Source organism: Brienomyrus brachyistius, chromosome 5 (genome assembly GCF_023856365.1).
Source record: "Brienomyrus brachyistius isolate T26 chromosome 5, BBRACH_0.4, whole genome shotgun sequence".
Classification (NCBI taxonomy): Eukaryota; Metazoa; Chordata; class Actinopteri; order Osteoglossiformes; family Mormyridae; genus Brienomyrus; species Brienomyrus brachyistius.
Genome location: NC_064537.1, coordinates 3,929,189 through 3,948,516, shown reverse-complemented (window position 1 = coordinate 3,948,516; position 19,328 = coordinate 3,929,189). Strand labels below are relative to the sequence as shown.

The 19,328-nt window shown below is 50.9% G+C and overlaps 2 protein-coding genes across 2 annotated transcripts; both read left to right on the top strand.

The window, feature by feature from the left end:
• The first annotated feature begins 292 nt into the window (after nt 1–292).
• cant1b (calcium activated nucleotidase 1b) lies at nt 293–7,579 on the top strand. Its single transcript, XM_049015545.1, has 4 exons — nt 293–496; nt 4,042–4,722; nt 6,034–6,237; nt 6,728–7,579. Exons 2-4 carry the CDS (start codon nt 4,065–4,067, stop codon nt 7,096–7,098), a joined length of 1,233 nt encoding a protein of 410 aa, XP_048871502.1. The 5' UTR covers nt 293–496; nt 4,042–4,064; the 3' UTR covers nt 7,099–7,579.
• Nucleotides 7,580–9,042: 1,463 nt separating this feature from the next.
• Nucleotides 9,043–18,691, top strand: LOC125741907 (peroxisome proliferator-activated receptor gamma coactivator-related protein 1-like). The gene is made up of 13 exons (XM_049013408.1): nt 9,043–9,201; nt 11,251–11,388; nt 11,570–11,722; nt 12,322–13,759; nt 13,977–14,030; nt 14,706–14,766; nt 15,263–15,309; nt 15,656–16,340; nt 16,440–16,616; nt 16,935–17,019; nt 17,174–17,295; nt 17,437–17,588; nt 18,174–18,691. Exons 1-13 carry the CDS (start codon nt 9,130–9,132, stop codon nt 18,272–18,274), a joined length of 3,285 nt encoding a protein of 1,094 aa, XP_048869365.1. The 5' UTR covers nt 9,043–9,129; the 3' UTR covers nt 18,275–18,691.
• The last annotated feature ends 637 nt before the right edge of the window (nt 18,692–19,328 follow it).

The window sequence follows — 19,328 nt, the reverse complement described above, 5'->3', positions numbered from 1 at the left end:
AGTGATCTTTTTCAGCCCCATTTGTGCCAGGCGTAATATGACGCCTCGTATAAGCCACTAAATGCGATCCTTACATCAATGGAAATAGTGTTTTGGCGGATCACAAAGGGGTCCTTATTCGTCATCTGTGGGAGTTTGCGGTGTCGCCCTCGCCGCAACATCGCAGGTCTGCAGCGCAGTGCAATCACACCTCAGCTTCGTAGTCTTCCTCCCCTTTTGCATGACACGCAGCCCTCCCCGTCACATATTTCAGGGTTTGGATGCGAGGCTCAGGCGTAGCCCAATTAAGACACACGGCAATTCCCTAGGGTCCCGCTGCTTAGCAGGGAAGGTGAGGCTCCGGTTGCTGCCCCGAGGGACGCGGCAAGGACCGCGCAGCATGCAGCCGGTGGGCGGCTTCGCATTCGCCACACTGTCACCGCCGATTTCGCTGCTGGATCGGGACCGGAGGTCGGCGTGCTGGCTGCATCAACGGTGTGCAAGCGATGGATCGGGGGTAAGGCGGATACCTATCTGGCGCTTTTCCCACCCTGCAAGTTACCGTTGCTCCCGTTTTATTTATCGGCATCTATCGCATAAACACCCGGCGATGTAACCCTGTTACCTGCGCTGCTTGAAGGTGTGACAACCGGTGACCGTCTCTTAATCGGATACTGATTTTATTTGTAAGTTACTTTATTATGGACCGGACTACACGTTTGTTATCGTACCCATTAAAGGGAAGGGGGTAGGTATGAGACTTCATAAGAATTAGTTTATTTCTAACTTAAACTATCGAAGGCAATGAATGAATAGCCTAATGAGCAGACGAGGTGCATTAATAATTATAGCAGTGATTTGCCAATAGGTAGGAATAAAATCGTGCTGCTTGGGTTCAGGTAAATAGGTGCCGGCTTTAAGCGTAGCCTGTACGTCGCGGGGGGGGAGTCGCCCTCATGCTGCATTTTAGCTAGTTGCGAACAACGCGTCACCCCACGAGCGTCTCACCCCGTTTCTGCATTAAGTACCTTTATGCGATACAGATGACACGCTTATATTCCTGTTTCGAAGCGGACGCGCACGAATATGGCAGAGATGTCACAAGATAAGATAGCAGATCGCGCCTCGAGGACTAGCTGGTTATGAGACGGCAAAATCTCATTTTACACCATGACATACAGTATAAGCCTGTTCATTCCCAAAATGATTACATGCAATCAGATAGGCAGCTGTCTGTACACTGAGCCGCTATGTTTCCACCAGCTTTTCAAAGTACAGATTAAAATCGGAAGACTGGAATTCGGGGTCATCTACTATGTGCTTGGGAAAGTGAAGACGCCAAAGGAGGGACAGCGGGTCACGCCGAAGGGGTGACTGTGTGCAGGCCGTGTCTGCCGCAGTGAGTACGGTGACTCCGTGCCGCGGACAGCCTGATATTGGTTTTTGAGATTTAAGTTAGAGGTTTTATTTGTGTTTCTTCCTGAAAACATACATTCTGGAATCGAACAGCCTTTGAAATCTACTCTTTAAGGGGGAAAAAATAGGCCTATGTCCCATGTACAGGCTGGAAAAACATGTAATTAATGATGTAATACGGCATTTGTCGAGGAATGAGAACCGGCAGATCACTCTGTCACAGCTGGAGCTGTTCACTGGAGAAAGTGTGGATGGAGGGATGCAAACGATGTTTAACAGGTAACACAAGCGAAGTATTACAAGTGGAATGGGTGTGTCCAACGACCTGCCAGCTAACTGGGAGTGTCTGTGGGATGGGCGAAGCCGGAGCACGCTGGGACAATACATGATAAGCACCTCCCCCTCCCCTCCCCCCCCAAACCAGCATTTCTGTTTTTGGTTTAATATGCAGTTCTTGTACCTATGCGGTGCTTATGGGAAAAAAACTATAATACTACTGCGAGATTACCATTATGTGTAATTATTATTTCAGCGTTGGGTACTTTTTGGGTCAGTACGCAAGCCTGGTTCCATCTGTGTCGGAGTGCAAAAGCTTTGACTCATAGTTCTGCTAAACCTTGGTGGTTGTGTATGACCTGAGCTTTTAGCTGGACTTCTGGGGAGCGGCACACTTTTTACTGGCCCATTCTTAGCTAGGGGCGTCTGTTTCGTCGACGAGACTGTTGACCACTAAGGAGGACCACCGCCTATCTATTAAAACGGCAAATAACCACCCAACCAAGACGTGCTGGGAGCCTGTTTGCTCCTTGTTGTGTTTGTTAAACCATTAAAAACAAGAATGGAAAAAAAGCACCTGCACGAAAAATGATACCAAAAATAATAATAGTTACCCTGAGGGTTTGGCTGAAGTTGGAGGCCTGGTCCATCTGAACCCCCATGAGGGGAAGTCCATTCCCAGTTCCTGCTTGGTAGGTAGTTCTCAGTCTGGGCTGGCTTCCATGTGCTTAGGTTTTCAGTCCTTCTGAGCACCTAATTATTTTTCGAAGAGTCCATTAAGCCAAATGAGCCAACTTAGGCTTCTGGGTAAGTGGGTTATTGATGGCTTCAATGGATCTGGATATGGATGGATCTGGCCCACACCAAAGCTCCAGACCGCGAGGTCACCTCAGCCCATTTGGGTGAGACATCGACGCCTGTTCTTGACAAATAACCTTTCAAGGAACACCTTTTGAGGACACACTTGTGTTTCACATCTATTGACTTTGATCTATTTGACTATCGATTTATTGACTATAAGATACCACCCGACTCTTCATCGAAGTCAGTGGATTGACAGGTAGGTAACCTGTTTACAGAGCTAGGTGACCCGTTTACAGAGCTAGGTGACCCGTTTACAGAGCTAGGCTATCTGTTTTCAGAGCTAGTTAACCCGTTTACAGAGCTAGTTAACCCGTTTTCAGAGCCTGCTCCTAACAAATTATGTGTGACCTGTACTGCTTGCAGGTTTTAGAGCTGTTGTCCTTTGTGTCACCATTACACGTGTCACGGTTCACCAGAGGAAAACCTGCTGAATTGTGTGGGTGCCAGAGGATGTCTCAGCACAGTCTAGGCAATGAACTAAGGCTCAAGAGTTTTAGCTTCTGTAACCTGAGTTTTTGTCTTGTCCGGCACCAAAGCCATTTCCCGTATATCGCAACCTTAGCCGCCCAGAGAGTAATTTGAGTCTGAGTTCATGGCAGGTCAGAGCCTCCATGCCAAGATCACGTCACGGAAGCCATCGGCCCGAGGGGGGGCACAGGGCAGTGGGGGGGTGCAGTCGTACCTCTGGAATGTTCCGGCTTTCTTGGTGTCCTTCCTCAAAGCAACAAAAGCCTTGTGTCGTGCAAAACAATGTGATGGCGTCATTTCGGAGCAAACCGTAAACCCCCACACCGACTGTCTGGGAGGAGGGGCCGCTTCGGTGGGCTGTGAGATGGCATTCAGCCTGATAACGGGGTGAATTCTCCCGTCCTGCTCTGTGAGAATTCAGCAGCGTGGGAACGCGTACCAAGCTCAGAGAGGGAGGTTCAGCCCAACAATGCACAATGAACCAGGCCGCGAATGCAGACCCCACTGTGCTGATCTCTGGGCTTTAGATGGGCAGGCTTAGGCCAGAAAGTGCTTGATTAGCAATTAAATGATGTTTCTGCTTGTGACTTTATATCTGGACTTGCTGATCTTGCTTGACGTAATGCATTCGGGTCCCCGCTTTGCCATTGCCTGGCTCTGCTTGACCTTCAAGGCTGCTGTATCTCTTGTTTTCCTGAGGACGTTCCCAAACAAACGTGCTCCCGCGACATTGCCGACCTCCGGCCACAGACGCGGCGCCTCCGCGGACGCGTGTTGGAATAAGCGTGGCCCACGAGGGACCTCCCAGTGAGATAATGGGACGCGGCGCTGATAGGTTGATGATCCCTCGTTGGGGTTGGTCACAGGAAGGTGGTGGATTTTCTTTGGTCATGTAACTGTGTGGATGTCCTTCTCTCACTAAATCTGCCCCCCCCCCCCCCTGCATTTGGCATCACCGGCTGCTGCAGACACAAACCGTCCTCGTCTTGTCATCTCTTGCTGGTGTCCAACCCCATCTCTCTCTCTCTCTCCATTCAGGTTCCTCTCCGGCTTCCTCGCAGATGGACCCGGAATTCACCCAGCTAGAGCAGAACGGCTTCATGAACCCTCTTCCCGTCCCCGTCCGAAGCCTCTCCGCGCTGTCCGCTTTGGACGCCCGCTTACGGCCACGGTGGCGAACCATCATGGCGGTCGGCCTCTTCGTGCTGGCAGTCCTGCTGTATTCACACAGGACGGCAGAGGACAGCAGCGCCACTGGTGACCGCTTCCCTCAGCACGTCCTGGGTGGCCTCCGCCCACGTTCCGGATGGCATGGTGTGGCAGCAGCGGAACTATTCTCCGGACGGTATAACTACACGTACCCGCTGAGCCCGCCGGAGCGGACGGCACACGGCACCCGCTATCGCATCGCCGTCATCGCCGACCTGGACACAGCCTCTCGCAGCTCCAAGGAGCTCACCTGGTTCAGTTACCTACGCCGGGGCCACCTGCTGGTGTCAGATGGTAGGGACCAAGTGACTGTGGAGTGGGACCCCAACCGGGTGGTGCTCGAGAGTCACCTGGCGGAAAAGGGGCGGGGCATGGAGCTCTCCGACCTGGTGGCCTTTAATGGGAAGCTGTACAGCGTGGATGACCGCACGGGCGTGGTCTACCACATCGAGGGCAACCGGGCTGTACCCTGGGTTATCCTGGCTGACGGAGACGGTTCAGTTGCCAAAGGTCAGTCATGCCCCTGAAAGGCTCGTGCTCCTCACTTGTAGACGTTTTCATTTTTAATTATTCGATTTATTCATCCAAGAGTTAATAGCCAGGAGCTCGTGGTTAACTGCTGGAATGGTCTTAGCGCCATCTTACCTCGCCGACCTCCTGCACCCTGACGCTCTCACTTGGTCATTGGCGTCCCCTCAGCAGATGATCGTGATCATACCAAGGTGCAGACTGACGGGCCATGTTCTGGCAACAGTCGCACCCGGGCTTTGTAGTAACCCCTCCCCCAGCATGATCACCTTTAAATCGCGCTTGAAAACCTGGCTTCCTCTCTGGGTTTTGATTAGCGTCTGATTTCATGCAGCACTTCGGCCAACCTGTGTTGTCTTAAATGAGCCCTATAATTAAATTTTGATTTCATTTGATATAGTCAGTTACGTTACACGACGCAAATCTCACACAAATGAAACACAAATACCAATTAGGATGCTTACAGTCAGACAATAAATACACTTATGAGAGTAAACACTGTATGTAAACGAGGCGTGATATAAACATGCAATGCCAACTAAACACAATACAAATTGTTACCTCTTTGTAATTATATGGAAAGCAAAGTAAACTGAGATGAGCGGCAGTGGTGGGGCTGTTCAGTACGGTCCAGCTCTTACTCTCTAAGACACTGAGAAAACGGCAAAGTCGCAGATTATAAACATCGAGTTACAACCTTCACACAACTGCCTGGAAGTTAATCTAGGTAAATAAGAGGGGAGATTGCAGGCTGCCACTTTGACATTTTACATCAAACACCATTCATAAATGACAGAAAGGAGACAAACACTCGACTGCGTGCAGAAGTTTTTAAATTAAGAACAAAATGCATGACAGATGTGCTCGTCGTGGTTTGTTATGCAAATTAAATGTTACATATTTAGATCTCAGCAGTATTTTAAGCATCGTGTTCGATCTTGAAGGACAGGCAGGACGATGCTTTTGAAGGAGTTTCCCATAAAAATGTAGTTTGACACATTTTTAATTCAATTGCACAGCTCCTGTTTAATGATTAAGTATAAGTTTGGCCTGTTTTGGTTTCAAGATATTTTTATGACACAAATAAAATCTTACATGTTTTTTTTGAGCATGAAATAAAACAAAAGTTGACTTCAGGGCATTTTCTAAGCTCTTTTGTGAAGCTCATGCCTGAAATGACATTTTTGACAGTTTAAAGCTCTCTGCAGCCAGAAATTGTAACTGAAGAGAGGCGCCAGGCGCAGGGGAATCAGCAGGTTTTGGGTTCTGTTCAGCCCAGCTTTTCCTTCCCAGGATTCAAGGCAGAGTGGCTGGCCGTGAAGGACGAGCGTCTGTACGTGGGCGGTCTGGGGAAGGAGTGGACCACAACCACGGGGGAGGTAGTCAACGACCACCCAGAGTGGGTGAAGGTGGTGGGTATCCGTGGCGACGTGGAGCACCAGAACTGGGTGCCTCGGTACAGCGCCATGCGGAATGCCGCTGGCATCAGACCCCCAGGTGAGTCATTTTAACTGGGCTTTCATGTGTCCTCTGTCCGCTGAGACTCTCGCCCTTCATTTCCCACTGGCTGGGACTGTGAATATAACACAGTCATGGACAGAGGCCAGAAGGACGAAGGACGTGTTTAAAGGAACATGCCGTCCTGGTTGGGCTCCAGATGCATAGAGCGAACACACGGGAAAACAAATTGGCTGTCGGGCCCACAGCCTGGTGATTGGCCACCAGGGTCTCACTGGGGGTGGAGCTAAAATATGGCCCAATCCGGTACTATAGATAATAATGAACAAGCGAGCTGAATGAATGAATGGGCTTGCCACCTGACTGGGATGACCCCCCCCCATCCTTACACCCTTAATCATTCTCTCTCTTTCTCTCTTACCCCCCCCATCATCACACCCGTCTTTATCCTATATTTTTTTCACACTCTCGCTCACATTATTCTCCCTGTTTTTCTCCTTCTGTTCCCTGGTCCTTGGACCCCCCCCAGGTTACCTCATCCACGAATCAGCAGCGTGGAGCGACCTGCTCCAGCGCTGGTTCTTCCTGCCGCGCCGGGCCAGCGCCAAGACGTACAACGAGGCAGCCGACGAGCGCCGCGGGACCAACCTGGTGCTGAGCTGCTCGCCGGACTTCCGGGACATCTCTGCGGACCGCGTCGGCCCTCTGCTGCCCACACACGGCTTCTCCTCATTCAAGTTCGTCCCCGGCACCAACGACCAGCTTGTGCTGGCGCTGAAGTCCGAGGAGGATGCCGGGGAAGTCGGCAGCTACATCACAGCCTTTACTCTGGACGGCCGCATCCTGCTACCGGAGACCAAGATCGGAAACGTCAAATATGAGGGACTAGAGTTCATCTAGTGAGGAGTCAACCAATGATGCGCCACCAGACCATGAATATTAGGCCTTTTCCAGTGACCCCACAACAAGCACCAAAAAAAAATAAAACTAATGGAGGGCGTGGCTTATGTGGTGTAGGTGTGGCCTAGCTGAGTCATGTGACTCCTCAGGCATTCATATAATGTTGAGTTTTTAATCCAACTATGCACCAATTGTTCACCTTCTCAGCTGATTAAATGCCTTGATGTTAAAACAGCCAAGTGACAAATGCACACTGTATACAAAGACAGGCTACGTGGTGCCTGTGTTAGAAAAAGGATCAAAGCTGTACGTGTGTATCTAAGTCACTTGTAGCCACCTGTATCAGGGCCAACCAGACACATGTTCTTTGTACTGTCTCTGGGCCGTATTTATAACATTGCTGTGTTCATTTTTTATCTCCTATTAATTGACTGTAATTTTAATTTTTAAAAAACCTTAATATTTTTCTTGATTTTCTTATAGTAAATTTTTATGCAAAAAAAAAAAAAAAAAACGCTCGGAGACTCCTGACTCTGCTTTGGGAATCAAAGGAATTGGTGAGTGTGCAGTCCGTGGGGAGGGGGGGGGGGCTGACATTTTGGTAGTGGGACAAACAACCAAAGAAAATGAGGCACATCAGTCAGACTTTCAGCGAAGGTCTTTTTAGGAATGAGTGTCAGTAAAAGCAGGGCTGTAAACTATGGGGGATGGGGGTTGTAACCCCCCCCCCAATAATCAAAACCAGCCAATACCACCCCTTGGGTCCCAGTAAATGGGTGGAGACCTCAACCCTCCCCCAATCCTGAACCCAAAGTTATCCCCTTGGGTAAGAGAAAAAAACTATATATAGCGACTGATAGCAACCATTTTCGCGTTTGGAGTAGGAACTGAGGAAATCAGATTTTTTCAAATAACGAAATAAAAGCTGTGGTAAGGTCCAGGAAAAGTGGAGACATAATGAAGATGAGCTGTTTGCGGCAGGGTAATTTTGCCCTGCATGAAAGCAGGATTCTGTTAACCAGGAAGAACTGTCACGAAGCCGGCGAGCCGCAATGTTTCTGTCACGTGTCGGCGCTGAGATCACAAGCCAGGCGTCTCATCACCTCATATTACTGAAGCGGGAAGCCTTCGTTTTACGCTGGCACTTGGCCACAGTTCGTAAAACATGCTTGAACATTAAGCATCGATTATACCAATAATCAAAGAACTAGTTAAGGCAAAGTTAACTCCATAATGAAAGATGGTTGAACGGATTCCTAGTATAGTCCACTGCAATGCACACATGTCAACCGTAGAACCCGGGACATCACTGTCCAATCGCAGTATATCGTAGGTTGATCTTCCATTAGTCTCAGTACCGCCATCTGATGTTTTACCGGTTTGCGTAGAAATCGAACTACTAGCTGGGTCTCACGCCCATATAAACCATATGCTGAGTGTACTCCACTAGTGGCCATATAAGTTTAGGAACAAAGAGGTATCCGGTTTGATCAGATTGACAAATTGTTGAGACCATTAAGGAAGTTTTATTACCACAAGGTATTTAACTAAACAGTTGCAGTGCCCCCCTCCGTCCGGCAATCCTCACGTCAGTGGCCGATGCCCCCGGCGGCTCCGCGCATAGCCCGACCCGGCATGTCCGGACAGCACGCGCAGAGCGCGGAAGGAGGAACTTCAAATTAAGAGCCTTCAGTAGCTATACTGCCGCAGGTCTCACATCGTCTCACTTGCACACACGCATATTTCAAATGAACGTCCATAATTTTGTACTAATAGAATCAACTACATTTTCTCAATATATATATATTATATATACTGCCATAAGGAATATATATAACGTTTTATTTCTATTCACTGTGTTGTCGTTCGTGTGCTTCCCGTCGTAGTAGCTCTAGATCTCTCTATATCTATGCGGCTCCCCTCCTCCCACCTCGGAAAGGGGCGTGCCTACGTGCCGGAGCCGGTCCGAAATAACGCTGCGTCTTCACTTCCCCGGCGCCTCATGCCTGAATGTGAGATCAGAGTTGCAAGATGGCGACGCGGTGGGGAGCGGGGTTGGAAAGTCTGATCGTCGGCAGTATGGAATGTTTCTCCTTGGATGAGGTGGGTCTGCGCCGGTTTGGGGGCCGGGAGCAGGAGCTTGGCGTTGGAAGTCTGCGGCTGGCGGTGGGACGCTGAGTTTGGCGGTGGCTGGCGGAGTAGCGCGGCGTCCGCCTGCGTGTGACACGTGGATGTGCACGGCGAGGAAAGCATGGTGCCGGGAAAAGATGGAAGGGGGGGCAGAGGAGAAGTCGGCCACGCATTGGGCTCGGCGCACCAGGATGCCTCCATCGCCGCATTTATGTTCGCCCCGGTGCGAAGGGGAGCCCCATCTAGTGTGACACGTGCCCTTTCCTTACTGCGATCCTGTTTTTGGTTTTTTGCGTTGACTCTTAAGTGTGACGTTTATACGTTTGTCGGATAAATATTTTTTTTGGCAGGGGAAAAGGGGGGTTAGCTCGCTGCTCGTTTGTATCTGTGGAAAGTTACCTGCGCCAAGAAATTAGTACATAAAAAAAAGATTATTTGAATGGTTTTAAACGATCGACAAAATCTTCAGTCGCTTTTTTTGTCTGTGGTGGTGGCCAGTGTAGACCATTTAACTGTGCCAAATATATGTACGTTTATGTGCAATAATAAAAGCCATTGATAACGTAAAAGATTTATCATTGTTAAATGAGTTACGTGTTACGAAGAATTAATGAAGGAATGGTGACTCCTACCGGTAACGTGACTGTTACTGTTTATGCGTGCTAAGTCTGGTTGTATTGTACATTTTCAGATCCATTTCCCCCCCGAATCGCCGTCCTTTCGCTTAGACACTTTGGTCGTTTGTCACGCTGGCATTTCGATGCTAAAGCCTAGAAGTTGTACTGGGTCCATCTAGGCCGCCATCTACTGCATATGCGCAGCAGAAACAAATCGTGTCTTGTATTCGTAGCAGTGTTTTTAAAAGCTTTGACGATATTCAGGTTCACTTTTCTGCGACTATTTTGACGAAATGCACGTTGTCACGAGGGCCGGTGGGTCCCGTTCGCAGTTTGTATGCATAACACGTGGTGCGAATCTGGCTGCTGATCCACCGAAGGGAAGTTGGTGGCATTTAAATGACAGCTAAAAATCAACGCAAATCAATGTCCCGAATATTTCGAACTATTTATGTAATGTAATCATCTTGATCGTAGGTGCTGGACATGCGTGCACTCATTTAAGTGTTAGAATGAGTTACCATGCTTATGTGCGAAGGGCGGCGTTTGTCGCTGCTGTAATAACACGTGGGTGGAGGGACCCCGGCCGGCGGCGGAGACCGCACCTAATGTCACGATCCGGGAACCAGACGCCTTTCGTAATGTCCATCGCTTACTCTTTTTTCTTTGATGGGATGCTTGTTTTAAAATGACCTGCATTTCAGTGCTCGATTGATTTACGGATTGTGAGTTTCGTGTTAAACCAGTGGTGCCGGATCACGCTACGTTGTATCGCCCCCCCACCCATCCAGTAGTGCCGGATCACGCTACGTTGTTAGGTTTTATTGCCCCCTCCCCGTGACCGCTCCTAGTATTCGTGATTTTGTTGGGGATAAACGCGCGCAGTGACAGCAAACGCACGTTTTTCAAGGGGCGGCTGTGTCTGCCGGATGTCCTCATTTCCCTGTTGCGGATGAGCAGTGCGTTTTGTCAGCTGGTGTTTGGCCTGTGAGTCACCTGGTTGCGGTGGGAGGAGCTGCTGCTTCGCGGCCTGTCTCGGGCCACCATGTTTCACGTGTCGGTATTAAGACTTCCAGCTACTGTGATTCGACATCTCCTCAGATCCCCTTATTCAGTGGTCTTGTTAACATGCGGGGGAATTAAATGACCTTTGTCTTTATCCTTGATGACATAACGAAAAGAATTTTGCTACACTGTCAGTGCTTAACAAAAAAAGGTAACAACAAACCCTTCAATAATTCAGACAGGAGGGATACAGGACATAAATGAAGAATTAATAATTTTTTAGGTATTATATGCCGATTGCACAAGTACATTAGAATTCTTCCCTTCGATGCCCCTGGAGCTTGGTGTTAAGGGTCTTGCTCGATACCTACTAACTGACACCCCCATGTGTGTTACACAGGACGTTCTGAGCAGGCAGGATGCTGGTGACCTCAGCCTGAATGACCCACTGGATGCTGGGCAGGCCCTAGAGTCCCTCCCCGCCTGCCTGGATTCCTCCATCCTATCCATCTTTGAGGACTCGTGCGCTCCGGTGGAGGTAAACAACATTCTCAGCTTTTGTTTGTGTTTTGTGGCTCAGTGGCTGGAGAACCTTGTCCGAGCTGTAAATGCCAGTGTTTTCACAGGTATGGGCTCTAAGATGTTCCATTTGTTCCTTACGCATTGGTGGGGGTGGGGTTCTGTCACGTGCAGCCAATGGGATTTGTCTCCCCTCGTAGATCAATGGCCGCATCGATGAAGAAGGAGAAGCCGCGTTGCTGACTGCACTCACGGAAGTACTGGACAGTGTGGACAGCGAGAACCTGTCACCGTTCGACACTCTGCCCGATCCGGAGCTCTTCTCCGGACAGAAGGGCGGGCACCCATCGTTGGTGAGGCCTGCTTCCAAGCCCCTCCCCTGTGTAGCGATTGGCCCTCAGCTTGTCCTTAGCTTGTTTCCTCATTTGCTCTTTTGCCGTCCCCCTGCTGCCCCCCCCCCCCCCCCCCCCCCCCCGGAATGGGTGGGGTTTCTGAAAAGTTGAGGTATTCAAATTCCTTCAGTTCAGGGGTTATCAAGTCCCCCAACCTAGCTCAAATTTAGAAGGAAATTGACCGGATACCTATAAAGCACTCGGATCAGTGCGCCCATCTCATCACCGTTACTGGATATTAGGATAATCTTCAGTTACTCTCTGAAGGCAAGACCCTTAAACTCATCCACACGTTTTGTAGTCGTGAGCAACAGGTGGTTCTAGGCTGGTGTTCTCCTTCAGAAGGAAACGACTTTCAAATCCGGTGCAGTGTGAACTTCTCACTTCTGTTCCGGCTCTGACGCTTATCGCCGCGCGCAGAGGAGCCAGTAGGAAATGTTAGGAGCTCCTGTATTCTCCAAGGTGCTTCTAATGCGGGATGGAGCCGCCGTTTCGTTCATTCAGTGACCATTGTTTTGGGTTTTATTGTTCGGCCAATCAGTCGATTTCCTGTCTTCCAGGAAGTGGATGCCTGTTCTGAGCGGCACTGGAGGCTCCTTAGCGAGAGGAGCGACTGTGAGGAGGAAGATGGCAACGCGGGAAGTTTGGTGCAAGGCCTCGAGTGTGACATGGGGCTCCCCTCACTGGGTGACCTGGTGAAGCATGTCTACCCGTACTGCCTGGCCGTCTCCCTGGAGCTGGGGGAGGATAATGGGTACCCCCTGCCTGAGGGCGGCATCGTGCTGGAGGTGGTTGACCGTGGAGAGCAGGGGGAGCCCATTCTAGCGGTAACGGGTCCTATTGGGCCGGCAGGGGCGTCAGAGGAGGAGCCTGTCTCTGAGGGGAAGACTTCACGGCCAGGGAGCCCCGATTTTGCCCCTGCCGGCGGCAGCGAGGTGTCCAAGGAGCGCCCCAAAGAGCCCACCTCAGAAAAATGTCCCTCGCGCCGGAAGAAGAAACGGAAAAGCAAAAAAGGCGTGGAAAAGGGTGCTGTGAGGAGCGGGCCGGCTGAGCCGACGGCAGGCGTGTCGGGACCCGTGCCAGAGGGAGTCCCTCAAGACAAGGGTCCAAAGACGGCGACTAAGAAAAAGAGGGTGACCTTTGCCCCCGTACTGACGTCTGTCCTGGACACGCCGTCTGAGGGCTGGGATGATTCTGTCGGGTCAGAGACCTCGGGACAGCCTGAGCCGGAGCCTTCGCCCGGCGCCGCCGAGCAGCCAGCGTCACCTGTGCTTCAGCCCCCTCAGGATGAGGCCCGGCCAAAGCCCCTCAGCCTGCAGGAGTACCGGCTGCTGAGGCAGCAGAGAAAGCCAGCCCCCGCAGGGAATCCGGGCGGCAGCACCAAGTGGCCCACTCTCCCCGAGCCCCCCAGGGAGCTGCCCCCCATTCCCTGCCTCCCAGAGCAGCGGCGGGCCCACCCCGCCCAAAAGGAGCCCCCGGAGGCGGTGCCGGTCTGGCACCCGGTTGGCTCCAGCATACCCCCCACCCCCGAGGCTCTGCTGGTTCCCCCCGGCTCCGTGGTGGGTCCCAGCAGGCCCCCGGCAGGCAGGCCGGTGGAGCCCTCGCAGGCCGTGAGCCGACCCACCGGCCCAGCACCTCCTACTGCGTCTCCCAGTGCGGCTGCCAGGCCAGTGCCCCCCCAGGCGAATGCCTGTCACCCGGCCCCCCGCTTGCCTCCCGCTGGGTCCCTGCCCACCCAAACCATTATAGATCCTCGCCGGCCACAGCACCTCGACGTCCCGGTCTCAAAAAAGCCACCATCACAGAGTAACCCGGTCACGGCACCCCCCTCCCAGGCGGACAGCCACCCCCCTTCGGTCACGGGAGACCAAGTGGCCCCTGACGCCAGCCTCCCTGCCCGCGGGAGGCCTCAGCGGCCCCCCCAGACCAAGCTGCTTGTGCTCCCCGTCAAACAGAACCCAGAGGAGAAGCGGATTCAGGCCAGCACCAATGAAATAGGTGAGTCACTCTGCAGTGATGTGGCTTTTAAAGCATAGCGGCTCCGCCTTCAGTGAGTCACCTGAATTTATCGGCCAATCAGACGCCCCCTTTATGCTGATGTAGGGGACATGTTGGATTAATGTAGGAAGCTTGGGACTTGTTCACCACTCCCATATTTTAACTGTGGGGGCCACCAGAGCAGCATCTCACAATTGGTTTCTGCGTTGCCTTTCAGGAATTGAAGCCACTGACCTGACTAGCCTCCTGGAGCAGTTTGAGGAGACTCAAGGTAGGTGGGGGGGGGGCACCCGGCCTGCCTCTCTCTCTCTCTCTCTCTCTCCCCCACCAGAGCAGGGTGGCCAATCGCGCACGTTTGGTAAACACTGGGTTCTGGGGCTCTCTGGAAGCAGAAGGCTATTTTCAGGCAGTGACTGATGGGCAGGCATGCGCCTATCAGATTTCCAGGCTGAGGGGTGGGGTCTCAAACCTCTTGTTTAAAATATTCATGAGGGGGGGGGTGTTCCCTGCCTGGTGCACAACGGGCCTATTTCCAGGTCTGTTTAAAACATGGACATTGTATTCCTGAACGGTGTAATCGAAGGCCACGGGTGTGAACCTGAGCGTGCCGAAATTGGCCAGTGTCTTGTGGTTGGACTTGGAGGATCCCTCCACACCTCAGGAAGAGCTGAAGATTGGCTCCAGGGGTGGAGCCAGGGATTTGGCTACTACTTTATCGGATTCCAGAGCTTTTGGCTCATTTGGAAATTGCTGGAATATTGAGCCCCTAGTTTTGAATTCTCAGTCAGTTCTTTGAGGGACCCCTTGAAGGATCCCCTGGATGTCAGCCTTCCATCCCACTTGTCAGAGCTTTTTGATTGGTTGATATGGGTGTTCCCTCCCCTTCGCTCTGGTTGGTTGGTCTATCCCGGCACCATCCATTGATCTGCCTTCCCTCTCTTTCCAGCCAAAGAGGAGCACACTGTGCCAGGGGTCTCTGGTAGAGCAGCCGCTGTAGGAAACTCCGGGTGAGTAGAGCAGGGGCTGGAGTTACCCTACAGCAGTGGTTCTCAATCTTTTTGCACTGCGACCCAATTGTTACCGTGCCAGCTGAGCCGCGGCCCTAGATCAAGTATAGGTTTAAATTAACGCTATGATCAAGCTCGCACTGCACTCTGCAATTTATGCCAATCAATGATTATCGCACAAATCTGAATGGATGTGCCAGTGAATTTTAAATGAAGCATCTGTGGTTTGACTTCTTGGATTGGTTGAGCATTCTAACCAGTTTTGTACTAACCAGTTGCACATGAAAGACCCTTTAATGCAGGTTAATTCTAGGTTTGGGACTGGGAAATCTGATCGTGGATCAGCACAGGAGCTTGCTGGGGCTTTACCCGCTCGCTTACGCCCGCCCGCCACCCCCCTCTGGGGACTGGGGCTTGAGACTTTACCTACTCGCTTAATGCCGGTCCCTGGAAAGGGGGCTTAACACGGCATTAACATTAATTCTTCTGTCCTCAGGAAATCAGTGGAGCGTTCGGTCCTTCCTGACCTGACCAGCACCGCCGGTAAGTCCCATTGTCTCTAAAAGCGCTGCTGTGTGTTACCATGACTACACGGACAGTTACTTCCGGTCCAGACTGAAACCATGGTTACCTGTGCGGTTAGCAGGGAATATCAGGACAGTCTCTAAAACCCACACGCAGATATGTAGCATATAACCTGCCATGCTTTCGTTTCACCTTTTTTTAATTTAATGCCTGACTGCTACCTACCTGAGTAACGTACAGATAGTTCAGGTCCTGGAAGTAAAAATACAGTCTGTATTTTTACTTCCAGGACCTGAACTATCCACCTCTGGTAACTCCCACACATTTATGAAAACTCAGTAATGCGGGATATGTCTTGTTCCAGGTCTCACGCCCCCAGCCACCCCCCCTCACCAGACCTGGAAGCCCCTAACCCCAGTGGCCCTCTTGGCGAAGCCCAAACCGTCCCCCACCAAGGCCATCCAGATAATCAACCCTCGGCCACTGCCCCCCATCAAGGCCCGCAGCAAGCCCCCTGCTCAGGCCATTGCCCCCACGCACCACCCGGCTTTCGCCGATCATGATTACTGCCGGCCCTCCGAGGGGCCTGCACCTACAGAGCCGGCCTCAGCCATCTGCGTCCAGCAGCAGCCTGGTGTGGCCGTTCTGCCAGTAAGGGGCGCTGTTCCCGCCCCGATCCCCCACTGTGCCTTCCCGAAAGGGATATCTGCGAAGCCCTTGGACCACAGGACTCAACCTGAGGCGAAGGCCCACCCTGTCATAGGCTCTGTGCTGCTGTCCCCCGAAGCCTCACCCTCCAGGATGGAGCCCAACCCCATCCCCCAGGAGGCAGGGCTTGTGAAGAGCAGAAGCTCCGCCTATCGTCCATCTGGGCACCCTGACCGACCTGCTGTCCACGAAAGGGGCCGGACACAGCGGCGGTACAGAGCCCGGTCTCCCAGCCCCACCTCCAACAGTAGCTCTGAGTCGAGCTCCTGCTCGTCGTCAGAGTCCAGATCCCGATCCCGATCCCGGTCTCAGTCCAGGTCAACCTCTCCGCCCAGAAAGAGGTCAGTGAATGGGAGGAGCTTATGAACATGATTTGTGGAGCAGGTGCCGATTTACTTGAGTGAAGCTTATGATCCGATGTGGGGTCTCTGCCTGCCCAGGTTCTGCTCCCGCTCTCGCCGCTCTGGCAGCAGTTCCAGCTCCTCGTCCCGATCCAGTTCCTGCTCACAGTCCCGCTCTCCACCTCGACGGCGCTGTGGCTCCTACTCCAGCTCCCGCTCGCGGTCCTGCAGCCGCTCCCGGTCACGCTCGCCGTGCTGGAGGAGGGCCAGTCATAGGTCAGTGTAAAGGGAGGGGGATTGCGTGCGCTTCACCTCTGCTTGTGGCTGAGGTTGGACGTGTGTGCGTCTCTTTGTGCATTTGAAGCTATTCAGAAAAATGTATAGATCAGTGTTTTCCAATCCGGTCCTGGGAAAACCGCAGACAGTCCATCTCTGTGGATCCCCAAGAACCAGACTGTGAAACGCTGGCATGAAGAATTGCCAGCAACATGGGCAACAGGGGTCATTACCCCTTTTCCTCCTTAGGTTTCTTGCCCCTTTTGACCTTGCAATAGTTTTGAAGATCTTCTTCATTTTTCTTTTTAAACCTCGCAGCCCTAATTATAGACATAACTACCGCTACAACTCCAGGGAGGCACATCAGGTGCAGGATGTGAATGACCGCAAGCAGAAAGCCATCGTGAGTTACTCGTTCACCTTCTCAATCATGCCATCCCTGTGATCGAGTTTGGTTACTCCAAATGAAGACATTCTTGTAATCTTGTAGTTGAAATGGATGGAGAAGTTCTAGGATGGTGATTTTTGGTCCCCCTAACCCCTTTTGTCTCCCCCAGGAGGAGCGGCGCGTGGTGTATGTAGGGAAGATCCGCGGTAGTATGACCCGCAAGGAGCTGAAGGAGCGCTTCTCCCTCTATGGGGAGATCGAGGACTGCACCTTGCACTTTCGGGAGCATGGGTGAGGACGGCCCTATGCTGGCGAATAGTGGCCTTAGGGGTCGCACCTTTGATCGCTTTGAGGATCTCTGGTGCCCTCTTGTGGACCGAGCCCATGATGACAGGTCATGTAACTACTGGTGCCAATTTGCACCCCCCACAGGGACAACTATGGCTTTGTCACCTACTACAATACAAAGGACGCGTTCAGCGCCATCGAGAATGGAGGCAAGCTGAGGCAGTGCAACGAGCTGCCCTTTGACCTCTGCTTCGGGGGTCGCCGGCAGTTCTGCAAGTCCAGCTATGCGGACCTGGGTATGTTCTGAGTTCTCACGTGGGGGTGCTGTCATCCTGCCCGTTCGGCTGGTTATTGCATGTGGGTTTTACGGCGCTTTTGCACCACACCAATCTAGGAAAGGAATAATGATTAAAACTGCAAAGCTTGCAAAGGTTTTTTTTTTTTTCTCCTCCGCTGACAGAGTAAAAATGTCTTAGCGAAACTTTAACGCCCTGTGCTATAATGTCCGTACAGAATTGAAAGTAAGAAAAAGCATTATTTTTAATATAGCTGATTAGCGATGTGAGAATTATGTGTATAACATGCATTTTGGTATTAATATCGCGCATCATCCAGTCCTATACTATAGTTATTATTCAAATTCAGCACAAAATATCCACCTCGTATTGTGATGTCATTCAGGGTGCCGGTACCAGTTTTTTACACCAGTGGAAAACCAACTCCATAAAGTACCGCATTTTTGGTACCTTCTCAAAGTTCCTGGTGTGGTGGAAAAGCGCCCTTGGACTGTCATCGTCATTTGGGGCGTTTGGTTGGAATTGCTCTGTGCGTCTGCCCCTATAGAGGCGTTGGTAACGCGTCCCATCGTGCTTTTCTTTCAGACTCCAGCCGGGAATACGAACCGGCACCGACAAAGAGCAAACTCGACGCACTAGACTTCGACACTTTACTCAGGCAGGCCAAGAAAGGTCTGAGAAGGTAACAGCAAGAGGGGGCCGGAGGGCGGAGGAGAGGAGATGGCACGTTACCTCAGAGCCGTGCTGGAGCGCACGCCTTCGGACACTGCCTTCCCACTCGTCGCGTGTGGCTTTTTCTGTGTCTGTTTTCACTCCCCCCCCCACCCGTGTCTACAAGCTTACACCTTCTATTGAAGTGAAGATTTCTAAGAAAAATTAAAAGCATAAAAACAGTATAAAGGGAAAAAGTGCAAAAAAGAGGCAAATGTTCTTAAGTAAGAGAATATTTAAATTTTTTTATGCATTCTAAAACTGCATGGGCTCCCCATGTGTGAAAATATGATGATGGGTAAGGAAACAAATGGAATGTATTCTTTCCTAAATGCTTGGAAGAATGTGGAATGAAAATGTAATGCAGAACATTAAAAAACAATTTTAAAATTCTTGTCTTTTTTTGGCTTGCATTTTTCCCTAATACCTTTATTTGAAATAACTTTTTTATGTTGTAGACTTATTTTAAAACACCAACTAGTTGAATGTAGAGGTAAGAATTGTATATCGGCATGGGCTGATATGAGAATGTAATTGTGTAGATGAGAAAACGCCATTGTTTCGATATGCAGACCGCGCATATCGCATTTTAGTTTATATGTCTTTATAAAAACATTTATGATGGCGCTCTTCTAGGCTTTTAAATCGCATGAATTCCATGCTGTGGTTTTACGTGGAATACTACATAGCAGTGACGGTAAAGGCTGGGGCCCGGGTATCCATGAATAATGATGTGCTTGGTGAATTATTACTGATGCGGAAGATATTTGCAGTTAGTCTTGGCCACTGTCCTTTTTAAGGATGCCATGAAAAAATTGTAATGTCAAGGAACGCATACATTTATTGAAAAACATCATTACTAGATCGAAGTCTCCTGCGTAGTAAAATGTGTACGGCGCCTTTAAGGCCCCCCTTCCCTAGCGGATTTCTAAATCGGACACCGTAATTATGGGACGACCCATTCAAAACACGGTGAAAATAAAATGATTTATGTGAAAATATTAATAATCTAAAACGGATGTTTGACGT

Bases quoted from the DNA above. Each gene is read 5' to 3' on its own strand.
- cant1b (XM_049015545.1), top strand. From the start codon at position 4,065: ATGGACCCGGAATTCACCCAGCTAGAGCAGAACGGCTTCATGAACCCT. The intron at 4,723-6,033 runs GTCAGTCATGCC...TTTCCTTCCCAG, and splicing joins AGACGGTTCAGTTGCCAAAG to GATTCAAGGCAGAGTGGCTG. The intron at 6,238-6,727 runs GTGAGTCATTTT...GACCCCCCCCAG, and splicing joins CGCTGGCATCAGACCCCCAG to GTTACCTCATCCACGAATCA.
- LOC125741907 (XM_049013408.1), top strand. From the start codon at position 9,130: ATGGCGACGCGGTGGGGAGCGGGGTTGGAAAGTCTGATCGTCGGCAGT. The intron at 11,723-12,321 runs GTGAGGCCTGCT...CCTGTCTTCCAG, and splicing joins AGGGCGGGCACCCATCGTTG to GAAGTGGATGCCTGTTCTGA. The intron at 16,617-16,934 runs GTCAGTGTAAAG...TAAACCTCGCAG, and splicing joins TGGAGGAGGGCCAGTCATAG to CCCTAATTATAGACATAACT.